The 12,549-nt window shown below is 36.8% G+C and overlaps 1 protein-coding gene across 1 annotated transcript in view; it reads left to right on the top strand.

Moving 5' to 3' along the window:
• FAM114A2 (family with sequence similarity 114 member A2) overlaps window positions 1–12,214 on the top strand; it is a 35,830-nt gene extending 23,616 nt beyond the window's left edge. The window contains exons 10-14 of the mRNA XM_058544547.1: window positions 4,081–4,203; window positions 4,718–4,857; window positions 7,037–7,109; window positions 8,966–9,019; window positions 10,870–12,214. Of these exons, the coding sequence (XP_058400530.1) occupies window positions 4,081–4,203; window positions 4,718–4,857; window positions 7,037–7,109; window positions 8,966–9,019; window positions 10,870–10,971 (492 nt within the window). The 3' untranslated portion in view covers window positions 10,972–12,214. The remainder of the gene's footprint in view (window positions 1–4,080; window positions 4,204–4,717; window positions 4,858–7,036; window positions 7,110–8,965; window positions 9,020–10,869) is intronic.
• The last annotated feature ends 335 nt before the right edge of the window (window positions 12,215–12,549 follow it).

Genomic DNA, 12,549 nt, shown 5'->3' with positions numbered 1-12,549 from the left:
ATGCTCACCATTGATGGTCCTATAGAAACTAGCCCAATCTGTTATACATTTAGATATTTAATAAATATACATGTGTTCAATAAACTTTTATTTGGCTAGGTGCTAGGGAAACAGTAATGAAAAAGACATAGTTTCTGTGCTCAAGAAGATCATAATAATAAATTATTTTAAAAAGGCTAGTAACCCATTATCTAATAGATCTAGTCATTCTTTGAAAGCAGTCTTCAGATTGTTTACATTTTGGGCATTGAGACTTAAAATGTGGAATGGTTAAGGATCAGGGCCTGATTGTTCCCAAGGATTTATATGGGAGGCAGTGTGATGTAGAGGAAAAAGCAATGAAGCAGGAGTCTGAGAAGACAGTTCTGATTCTTATTCTGACACTCACATACGATGTGGGCAAATCCCATTCCTTCTCCAGGCTTAATTTTTTCAGCCAGAAAATAATAAATAGTTGGAGAAGCTAAGCTCAAAGGTGACATTTAATTCCTATGTCTCCAGATCTCACCAATGGGAAGTTCCAGACTGTATTAGGGGGTGGGGTTGGGTAACATTGAAGATTTTGGAAAGGGATGATAAATTACCTTGCGTTGGCGTGGTAGTTCATAATGACCTCACTTAATGTGTTTATTACAAGAGAGGTCATTTTGAGTATGCACTATGCCTACTAAAAGTCTCCTTCAAGTATATCAAATTTATGATATCAATTTTCTTTTACTTTTATGTGGCTTATCTCTCTCCATTTTTCTTTTTTTTTTAAATCTCAGATAAATCAATTGCTGGTTTTTCTCTCATTTCATTTCTTCAGAAAAGTGGCAGAGAATTTCACATACTGTTTGGACTATTAGTCAACTGTTATGATTCTTTGCAGCTTCATCTCTCACTATTCTCTTCTATAAAAATCTCATCACTCCAACCTCATGTTCTGTCATGTTTCTCCATGCTCTATATCCTTCTCATATTGGCTTTTGTTCTGTTCCTCAAATACACCAGCTGCTTACAACTCTCTTTGTCTAAATATTTGTTTGGCTGACTTCTTTTAAACTTCAGATTTTAGCTCAAATGAGATCAGAGACCCTTCCTGACCACCCAGACCAAATTTGCTTTCTGCCCACCCAGTCCACACTTGCCATCACTCCATTTTATTTTCTTCGTGCATTTTTTTGTTTGCTTGTTGTTTTTCCACACTAGAATAAAGAGCAGGGCCATAGTTTGTATTAGTCACCACTGTATCCCAGTGCCTAGGACAGTGTGCAGTACATATCTGCATCGTCATAATAAAAATAAACAAATGAATTAATAAATGCCTGCACCCTATGCTCTGGTCTTGCTAGTTATCTCACAGTTTTCTCAGCACACTTTGTGTTTTCCTGCTTGCAAGCCTTTATATAGTTAATTTCTTTTTTGTGTCTTTGAGTTGGAGAGGTTACTAAGTACTAGGAAGCTTATAGATCAGATCCAGATTGCTCCTGACGGTTTTTGTGGGAGGCCTGTTGTTAAGGGGAAAGAACCTTGAAATGGATGTCTGGGTACATAGGTTCTGCTCTAGCTCATTCATGTTGTAGCTTTGGGTGTAGCTTTACCTATAATCCTTAAAGGTCCAACCCCAGTGCTATATTGGTGATAAAACCTATGATTCTTTCAGTTGGAATGACTCTCAATGTCTTCTCTGGATTCTTGTTGCCTCATTACAGCTCTGAAAACATTCTCTTTATATAAAGTTACTTAAGTGGATGCCTTCATTTAATGACAATAAACATTTCGTGAGAAACTAGGGCCCTCTTAGTTGTAAATAACAGAAACTCAAGTCAGACTGGCTTAAGAAAAAAGGAGAATTCATTAACTCAAGAAACTAGAAAATCAAGGGGCAAGACTGGCTTCAGTCATGGCTCTCCACCTGGTTACCTGCCCTCTCCAGCTCTTGACTGCTTTCTTCTATTTTGGCTTCGTTCATAGGGAAGCTTTCCCACATGGTGGTAAGATGACTTCTCACAGCTTCAGGGTGGCTTTTTCTAGCTGAGTAACTCCAACAGAAAGAGGGCTTCCCTTTCCCAGTAATTTTGTCAGATGTCCTAAGGCTGATGCCTGTTAATCTGGCCTGGGTCACTTTTCCATCCATGAACCAATCACTGTATGGACAGGGGGATTAATATTCTTGGTAGCTAAACCTGAATCAGTTGCCAATGCTTGAAGCCAGAGGATGGAAGCAACCCCACCCAAACCTCATGAACTGAGAAAAATCTAGAATCTACTACCAAAAGAAAGGAGACATGGATGATAACCAGGTAAAAACAGTAGATGTTCTCTCTACAGTCTGCCAGGCACTGGGTATATGAATCCAAGTAAGATACTCTATAGCTATCCTATAGTAATGTAGTTTTTTTAGGAGATAGACACAGTGTGTTTCAGTAAGTACTAAGTTGAATGGGTGGTCAGGGGACTGTGGACGTACAGAGAAGGGTTGTTTAGGTGCCCAGTCTCATGGAAGGCCTTTGAAAGTTACCTGGAGAAGATGATGTCTGGGTGGAGGATTGAAAGAAAATTAAGACCTACTCTGAGGTAGGTCTCATTTTGTTTAATTAAAAAAAATGAGAAGGACATTCTAGCCTAAGGGAATAGCATAAACAAAGAACAGGCACATTATAGATGATTATTACCAGGTCATAAAATAGAATGTGGGGAGGAGACAAAGCTGAAGAAGTAGGTAGGGTGTAGGTTGTGGGGACTTCCTAGATTATGTGAAGATGCATGATCTAGTTGATGAAGAGCCATTGAAGGGAAGAAGAATGATCAGTTCTGGGCTTAGATCACTGGTAACATTATGGAAGATGGATTTAAGATTATCCAGATCAGAAGCAGAGACCAGTCAGGGTGCTATTGCCATAAAATGGATCTGAACTCAAGTGGTGGTAATAGAGAAGAGGAGGAGGAGCAGATTGGAGCAATATGTAGGGTAAAACCAGACCACCTTGGTGATTGATTAGAAAGGGAAGAATCTAGGATGGCTCTCATGTTTTGGTCAAGTGACTGCTATATGGTAGCTACTCTAAATCTCTGGAGAGTATAAGAGGATGAAAAATTTAGGGGTAGGGAGAGAAAGATGATTAATTCAAATTTTGTACGTGTATGTGAGATGCCTGTAGAATATCCTGATGCATATGTCCAGCAGGCAGTTGGAATATGTTTTTAGGGGAGGTCAGTGCTGGAAATAGGGATCTAGAAGTCAGAAGCAGGTAGGAAATAGTTAAAATCGCTGAAATAGGATGGATGGAGAGGAGAGGGAGTAGAGTGAGACAAGTAGAGTCAAGGCTAGAACTCTAGGTAATACTAGTATTTAAGGGGCTGGCAAAGGAGGATCAATACATACAAGAGACTGAGGAGGAATGCTCATAAGGGTAGGGGGAGAAACAGAAGATAGTGGTATTACAAAGGTCAAAGAAAACTAGAAACAACCCAAAGGTTCATCATCAGGAGAATGGATAAATTGTGGTATATATGTAAAATGAAATACTGCACAACAATAAATAAGAATGAACTATGGATACATGCAACAACATGAATAAATCTAACAGACATTATGTTGTGCATAAGAAGCCAGACACACATTAGAACATACTTATGGTTCCATTTATATACATTTTAAGCACAGGTAAAATTAACTTATAGTGAGAAGAGTGGTTACCTTTGGCAGGGCAATGGGGACTTGGTTTGAGTGGTATTGACTAGGAAGGGGTATGGTGGACCTTCTGGAATGCTGGAAATGTTCTGTGTCTTGATCTGGGTTGCAGTTACATAGGTATATACACACGTCAACATTTCTTGAGTTGTGCTCTGAAGACGTGCACTTTACTATATGTAAGTTATACCTCAGTTTTAAAAAAAGCCAAAGGATTGGAGAATTCCAAAAGGCATGAGTTGGACAGTAGAACTACTAAGATAAGTACTGGAAAGCTAGATCATATGTTCAGGTGAGAAGATGAGCACCACCTTCCATGATGCAAACTTGTTCCTGGTAGGTGAACAGTAATCTTGGTGAGCTGAATTGAATTGTTGACATACAGTAATCTTTTTCTTATTTAGGCAAGAAATACAGCCTGTGAATGGATCAGGACATCTCTGGCCCAGCCATTAGAAGAGAAGGAAGAAGGAGAAAAACAGTTGGAGGCAGAAAAAACTGTACATATCAATAAAAATTCAGTAGAGGTAACCAAAGCGACTAAGGCTTTTTAAAAATTTTTTTCTCTCTTTTAAGATTTGCAATATGGGTATCACAATCAGCGACCTACGCGCCTTCTGTTTTGTTGCGCTGCTATCCATAATTTCACCTTCGAGATCCAAGATGGCAGCATCTTAGTTCCAGGCTATAGGATGAAAGGAGGAGTGAAGAAAGAGACAAAGGGTGCATGTGTGTGGTGTCACAAGGAGGATTCCCAGAAGCTGCCATAAGACAATTTTTATGTAAATCTTTTGGCCAAAAGTTAGTCACGTGGTCACACATGACTTCAGGGGAGCCTCTGTTTTTGCAGCTATGAGCCCAGCTGTAAAATTACATCACTACTATGAAAGAAGAGGAGGTTTATTGAAGAACAGCTATTAGTCTCTGCTGCTTTCAAGATATTGAATCCTTCAGTATGAGAGAAGCAAGGTGGTGTCATTTCCTCTGGAATAAAAAACCAACGCTTTGTTTTGATAGGCTTTGTTTTGATTTTCCGTCCAGGATATCCATGCATTTGCAATCCGGAGCCTAGCAGAACTAACTGCCTACTCAATTGAACTGTTTCACAAAACAGCGGCTCTGGTTCTGCATGGCAGGAAGCAGGAAGTGACAGCCGTAGAAAGGAGCAGAACCCTTTCCCAGTAAGTATAAGTATGAGTATCCCTCTAAATGATGCAAATTGCTGAATGAGGTTTCTCGGCTTATTTCCTAAATTTTAGAAACTTTTCTCTCAACAACATGCTATTCACTTTGCACCATTCACATCCTAGAGGTCTGTTCATTTTAGGTTTTAGTTAATAAGTAGCCAGGGGTGTTGTTTCTTTCCATTGATCCATAAGTCTACATTATAAATCTGCCCTTTTTTATTAACCAATTCATACTCTGAAAACTAGTTCTCAGATTATTGGTCTTAATAGGAATAGAATTTTGTATAAATAAAAACAGAAAATAGTTCTGTTCTCAATTCTTAATAGTTATTAATTATTGAGTGCTAATTTTATGCCAGGCACCATGCTAAGGGATTTACATGTCATTTCTGATTTTTACAACAACCCTCAAGGTAAGTGATTAGTCAAGCTTTAAAAATGAGGAAATGCAGACTCAAGAGAAGTTAAGTAATCTGCCCAAGTTGTGCTGACTGGGATTTAAACCCGGGTCTGGCTAAGTCCCAACTGCCCTTGGCCCCATTTTTTTTTTTTTTTTTTTTTAACCATATTGTTGGTTTTGAACAAAAATTTCAAAAGTAATAGCATGTAGGTAGTCACAGGAGGATAAAAAGACCTACTACTTTCTAAATAAATCTTCTAATTAAATAATTAAAATTTTCATTGGAAAAAAATATGTGTGCGAGTGTCCAGTGTGTTAGGATTGGGAGGGGCCCTTGTTCTCCAGACCTCTTCTTCATACAGCTTCAGTGACCCTCTACAACATCCCATAAGGGGGGTCTGGGTTTGTCTTGAACATCCTTAGCATGAGGGATTCACAACCCCAAAGTACCCTGTTCTGTGGAAAAGTGGCTATTTCCACTGCTTGGAATGCTCTTTCAGTCATGGCTCACTCCTTCACTGAATTCAGGTTTCCACTCAAATGCCACCCTCTTAGAGAGGCTTTCTTTCACCACTCAGTCTAAAATAGAATCTTCTGCCATTCTCTAATCCTTTACTCACTTTATTTTCTTAGCTCATATCACCACCTGTATATATGTTTTGTGTATATATTTATATTTCTGTGTATATATGTATACATATACATATATACCTACATGTACAGTATACAGTCGTGTGCCACATAATGACATTTCAGTCAACGATGGACCACATATTCGACAGTGGTCCTATAATGTTAGTACTGTACAGCCTGGGTGTGTAGTAGGCTATACCATGGAGATTTGTGTAAGTACCCTCTATGATGTTCACACAGTGACAAAATCACCTAACGACAAGTGTCTCAGAACATATCCTTGTCGCTAAGTGATGCATGACTGTATAGTGTGTGTGTGTATCAGCATATACACACATCCATCCATATATATATGTAGTCTCTGAGGCTGTCCTACTTTGGGCACATCATGAGAAGGCAGGATTCTTTGGAAAAGACGTAAATGCTGGGAAAAGTAGAAGGCAGCAGGAGAGGAGGAAGAATTTGAAATGGATTGACTCCATAAAGGAAGCCATAGGCATGAGTCTACAGAAGCTGAGTAGGGCTGTTGAGGATAGGACGTTGTGGACAATCACTCATTCATAGGGTCATCAGGAGTCAGAACCAACTTGACAGCACACAATGACAACTTCTCATTAATTAGCAAATAAGTTAGAATCAGTGATTCTATCAATGAAAACTGGGACTTGCTTGTTTGCTGATATATTCTCGGTGCTTAGAACAGTACCTGGTACATAGAAGACTTTCAGTGAATATTTGTTGAATGAATGATTGAATACATATTTATTTTAATTATATTTGTAAATGGAATGTAGAATCTGAGTACTATCTTGTCTCTTTAAAATATATTTTAGTTATTTCCTCTGATTTAACTTGAAAATATAGTACTTTCTAGAGAATTTTGTAGAAAAATGTTTTTCCAAGGACTAAGCCTCCTCCTGTTGTAGCATGAACGCCTGCTCAAATGGATCTCCAGATACATTAGGTAGCTGATTTAAACATATATACACATATACACTCCCTCTAAAAGCTTTCTTCTTTCACATTTAGTACCAGGAGTGATTTGTTTTCTTCTCACAGTTGTTAAATATAGCTTATTAAAAAAAAGATGAAGAAAAGCAAAAAGAGGAACCCTCCTGACTTTTCTCCCTTCTTTCCTAGGATGACAGTTGTGTTGTGTAAAGAGTTGTCCTCCCTGTCTAAAGAGTTCACCACCTGCCTAACAACTGCTGGGGTAAGAATTCATGTCTCTTATTGGGCTAATGTCTACTTTTTTTTTTGAAACAGCTTTATTAAGATATAGTTTACATACCATAAAATTTGCCCATTTCAGATGTACAAGTCAATGGTTTTTAGTATATTTATAGAGTTGTGCAACCATCACCGTAATCTGATTTTAGAACATTTCCATTATCCACCAGAGAACCTTATACCATTAGCAGTCACTCCCCCTTCCCTTTCCTTCCACACTCTCCTAGCTCTAAGCAACACTGATCTACTTTCTGTCTGTAGATTTGCCTATTCTGAACACTTCATATAAATGGGATCATACAACGTGGTATTTTGTGTCTGGGTTCTTTCACTTTTCATAATGTTTTTGAGGTTCATCCACATTGTATGTATCGGTACTTCTTTTTATTATCACATAATATTCTATGCATTTCCATGTGAATTTTAGCATCAGTTTGACTATGTCTCTGATTTTTGCAGCTCCTTTTTGTTCTCTCTTTTTATAAAGTCTGCAGTATATTTTATGCTGCCCTCTGAGGCCTGTATAGGAAATGTAGACCTTGATAGAATAAAACCCCAAAGTTTGGCTCTAGTTTTAAGAAGCAGCACCTTACTTACACTATGGCAACACTCATATTTTGCAGTTGCCAGCCAGTAGGTGAGTTGTAGTTAAAACTAAAGTTTTTTATTTTTTTTAAAGAATTGTAGAAATTTACTGAAGTTGTGTGAACTATGGAAGATGATTCAGAAATTAGTAATCATGAATTAGGATAAAATTAAGGGCATTTTAAATGAGCAAATAAAAATGACTTTGTAGTAAACCAAGCTCATAGATACAGAGAACAGATTGGTGGTTGCTAGAGGTGGGGGAAGCGGGGTAGGCAAAATGGGTGAAGGGGGTCAAAAGGTACAAACTTCCAGTTATGAAATAAGTCATGGGGATGTAATGTACCGCATGGTGACTATAGTTAATAATAATGTATTGCATATTTTGAAGTTGCTAAGACAGTAGATCTTAAAAGTTCTCATCACAAGAAAAAAATTTTTATAGCTGTGTATGGTGACGGATGTTAACTAGACCTATTGTGATGATCATTTTCAATATATACAAATATTAAATCATTATGTTGTACATCTGAAACTAGTACAGTGTTGTATGTCAATTATACCTCAATTAAAAAAAATCACCTTGTAGTTAAGTATGTAAGTGTCATTGTGGCAGCAAAGTTATTTGGGGCCCTTAAATTTATTTTAGTTAAGAACCTGGCCCAAATTAATTTTTCTTACTGTGAGTTTAGATTATTCCTGTAAGGGATAATCCTACGATATAGCTTCTTTTTTTCCTTTAGTGTATTCTTTGAAAGAGCTTCTGGGTTTCCTGAAGTTAGTCTTCTTTCCATGTATTTCATAAAGATACTTTAACCCAGCAAGTCAACTCTAAGGTGCTAACACATGCAAGTATTAAATTTGCATTGTTTATTTGCATGTTTTCCAAACAGCCCATTTTAAGAACCATTGAGTATTTTGAGCACATGTTCCTTATCTTCATCTTTTGTTTTAAAATTGATCTGAAGTTTTCTGGTCAAATGTACCATTTCTACCCCCCTTCCAAAATGAAGATACTTTTTAAAATCAATAAAACACTACAAAGGAGAACATTCTCAGTTTGGATAGCACAGAAAGATATAAAGAAGGAAATTTAAGGCACTTACAGAGATGACATTTTGCTATCTCTCAGTCCAGACTTTTTCTGTGCTTATATTTATGTATGGGGTGTGTGCATGCTTGTCAAAGTGGGATCATGCTCTGCTTATTTTTTTAATTTGCTGTGCTCACTTAATGCTGTGTCCTTTATTCTAGGTCAAAGAGAAGGCAGATGTCCTTAATCCGTTAATCACTGCAGTATTTCTAGAGGTTAGTAGTAATTGTTTTTGAGTCTCTGACTTCTAGGGCACTGTGTATTAATTAACTCTTCTTAAGTCTTTATGTTTTGGCTTTTTTGTTTTTTTCACCAGATTGGTAGTTTAGCCATGTTGATGCAGATATGACCAAAATGGTGTGTATTTGCTGCATATTCCCTGTTCATTAATTACAAAGCATAAAGTTGAAGCTGTCAGGTAGAGTGGAAAGGAAGAACCAGTGAGCTGTCATTACTTAGTACTACCCCTTGGCGGTTAATGGACGATTCTCAGTAATGAGACACCTTCTGGAAACAGCTGGTAAACGTGAAAGGCTGAAAATTACAAACAAGCAATAACTGCTTCTTAAAGGACTAGAGTTTATGCAGAGGAGATTTGTTACAAAACAAAACAAAACATTTTTTCATTTTCTTGCCAAGAAATTTGCTTTGTTTTGTCAAAGAGGTAGCTGTGTTTACATAATCCTCATCAGTCCATTAGACTTAAGGAGATAGGTAGTTTAAATCCATGGAAAGGGGGAGTACAAGAGGATCTCATGATTGCCTCCGTGTTTGATGCTTTCTGGATTCCGTGTTTTAAGAACTCTATCTTATAAATTAATTGTGCAAACACTTTAAACATTTGATGATCTGTTTAAAACATATTTATGTAAGTATTGTGGGAGAAAATATATTTTATAATTGATTAGGTTTTAAATACGAATTGAAAACATTTTTTAACTACTGACTGTTACTTCTTTAGTTTTAAATTTTTTAAAAATTACCACCAAGGAAATGCCTTTAATTCCTTAACTGCACAGTTCTCCTTGAATAGTCAGGAAAATTCTTCTGATAACTTAATTAAAAAAAATAAGTTTGTGATTTAGTAGATGGCAGAGTGGTATAGCTGAAAGAAATTTGCAAACCAGGAGCCCAGTTCTGGATCTTCCCTGATTTGCTGTGTGGCCCTGGACCGGGCAGTTACCTTTTTAGCAATCTCTTTATCTTTAAGTGCAAAATAAGAGATTTAACTAGATGATCTCTGAGGTCTCTTTTGGCTAGAAAATTCGGTATCAAATGTCACAGTAGAGTTTAAATAGGAGTACTTGCCATTGATAAATCCAAAAAAGATAAACTCACTTGATATGGGTTCCCCATTGCTATTTTGAGTTGGTTGTGCTTGCTTACAGATTTGAAACACCCTTGTCCTTGAAATTATACATTTTTATTTTAATATAATGAACTCTCTCTTGTTATTCTTCTGGAAGGTCAGAATTTGTCAGATATACATGAAGTCTGGCAACCTCTGAGCATAATGATTCCATAACACTTCTCATAAATATGTCTATTGTACCAGACAGAAATATATTTATACTGTATCATCTTTGAAAGCAGTATTCCTTGTTTATGTTTGTGAGCACCTATCTTGTGTTCACTAATTGCGTTGAGTCCATGGAAGAACTGTCACAATGGACTGGAAATCTCGTTGGTGTAGGATTAATAGCCTCTGAAATCCTCTTTGAGAAATTGACTAAAATGCTGTGACAGAATCTACCCATTCAGTCAAGGAATAAGTAAGTTTTGAATGCTGAATTTAAGCAGGGTGGCAAAGAAGGGCAGTTATTTCTGATGGAAAAATTAGAGGAAAATGCTGACATTCTTTTTTGGGGCTGTCATATCATCTTAAGAATTAGATCATTCTTTCCCTTATAAGTTTACTGAAATGGTTAAGTCTGTGCTCTTATTTGCCAGCCTATAAATTCAGTTAGATTATAAAAATTAATCTTTTTTGTTGTTGTCTTATAGTATATTTTCTCTTTTAAGTCACTGTGGTATTTTCTTTTTCCTATTTTTTTAATCCTGGCAGGCGTCAAACAGTGCTTCCTATATCCAAGATGCCTTTCAGCTACTCTTACCTGTGCTGGAGATTTCTCTCATTGAGAACAAGACTGAATTACCGGAGGCATGAGCTGCAGGTCCAGAGGCCTTTGTCAGAACATTGAACAACAGAGAAGATTCAACCTGAGACTTGTGATGGCCAAGAAATGCCACTCTCTTCTGGGTACCCTTGCAGAAGTGAGGGAAAAGGGTTATATTAGTATATAAAAATTCAGGCAGGAGTGTAGGTTTAAAGGAAGTTCGTTGCCTTCATTGCTTGGCTGAAATATTCAGGTCCTCACACTGCTTTTCCCAGTTGTTATAATTAATAAATTATTTGAAAAGAAACTTTTATAGAAAGTTCAAGAATAATAGCTCTAGAGAGAGGTTAGTGGGACACTCAGGCAGAAATATTGGTCTTTCTTTGATATGATGCAAAACACTACAGGTTTGTATGATTTTGCAGCCCATAGATATAATTGGTTGTTAAGCAAGAGGAAAAAGAACTTTGTTTAGTATTCTAGAATTCACATGCTTGATCTATTAATGCCATGTACTTTCTCCTTTCTATAATAAAAGCTATGGCTTTAAGAAAACTGAGTATATGTAAACTCTGTAATGATTACCCTTTATTACGTGAATTCTTGGAATTAGAAAGTTTCATCTGCTGTTTAATTCTCAATAGATATTTGGCATTGAGGAGGAACTTATAGAATTTACTTGTAACCACACGAATTAACTATAGCAAAGTGCCCTTTAGCTTCAGATTACTCTCCCACCCCAAGATGACAAGCTTCAAGTTGTAGTTGACCCCCATTCAACTGGATTCAAGACCAATAAGTGCAATTTAGAGAAAGAGTTTTATGTTTTCAGATATTCTGAGACTTTCCAGGATGTTTTTCCTGCATACTCTATGTGCAGGATAAATTCTGTAATAGCCAACTCCAAAGGAGTGTTGAAGCTCTTTTAGTAATGGCATTGCTGTTTGAATATTGTCTAAGTGGACTATAGAGTCCCATAGAAACGATGTTCATTTATAATAGGATTTAACCTGTAAGACACAATATATTTTTCCTCATTCTTTTTTGTTTAGTTTGTTTTAATTATTCTTTAGCATGTTTATAAATATAACTTTTATTCTTCAGATCTTAAGCCTTCTTTTGCTCTCTTCAGCAATTTAAGAGACTAGTAAGGTGTCATCTTCCTAAAAGCTATTTTGGTATCCACTCTTTTTTAAAAAGTTCTCCAACTTTGTGCTTTTTAATGATTCAGGTAACTTTTGTGAGCTCAGCCACTCATCTTCTAAAACGTTTAAATAAAATGTAATAATTGTGTCAGTTGATCCTTTCATTTACTTTTCCAAACATGAGCCCCAATATCTTTCTCAGACCAAAGAAATAGTAAAACAAAGCTATAACATATATTGATATCAAGACTATTTCTATGTAATCTCCTTATTTAGGGCAGGGGCCAGTTTGTAAGTAAGGAGTAAAATAAATAGATTTGGACTAAAAAGGTACACCAACAGCACTAAAATGTTATTCTGCTTATTTTCTCTTCTAATATGATCAGAAAAGTTTTTGTTGTTGAGGAAGACTCACCCTGGGCTAACATCCATCCCCAATCCTCCTCTTTTTGCTTGAGGAAGATTCGCCCTGAGCTAACGTCT

This window comes from Diceros bicornis, chromosome 1, assembly GCF_020826845.1.
Source record: "Diceros bicornis minor isolate mBicDic1 chromosome 1, mDicBic1.mat.cur, whole genome shotgun sequence".
NCBI lineage: Eukaryota > Metazoa > Chordata > Mammalia > Perissodactyla > Rhinocerotidae > Diceros > Diceros bicornis.
The sequence above is the reverse complement of the archived record's forward strand: the minus strand, read 5'-3'. Positions and strand labels throughout refer to the sequence as shown.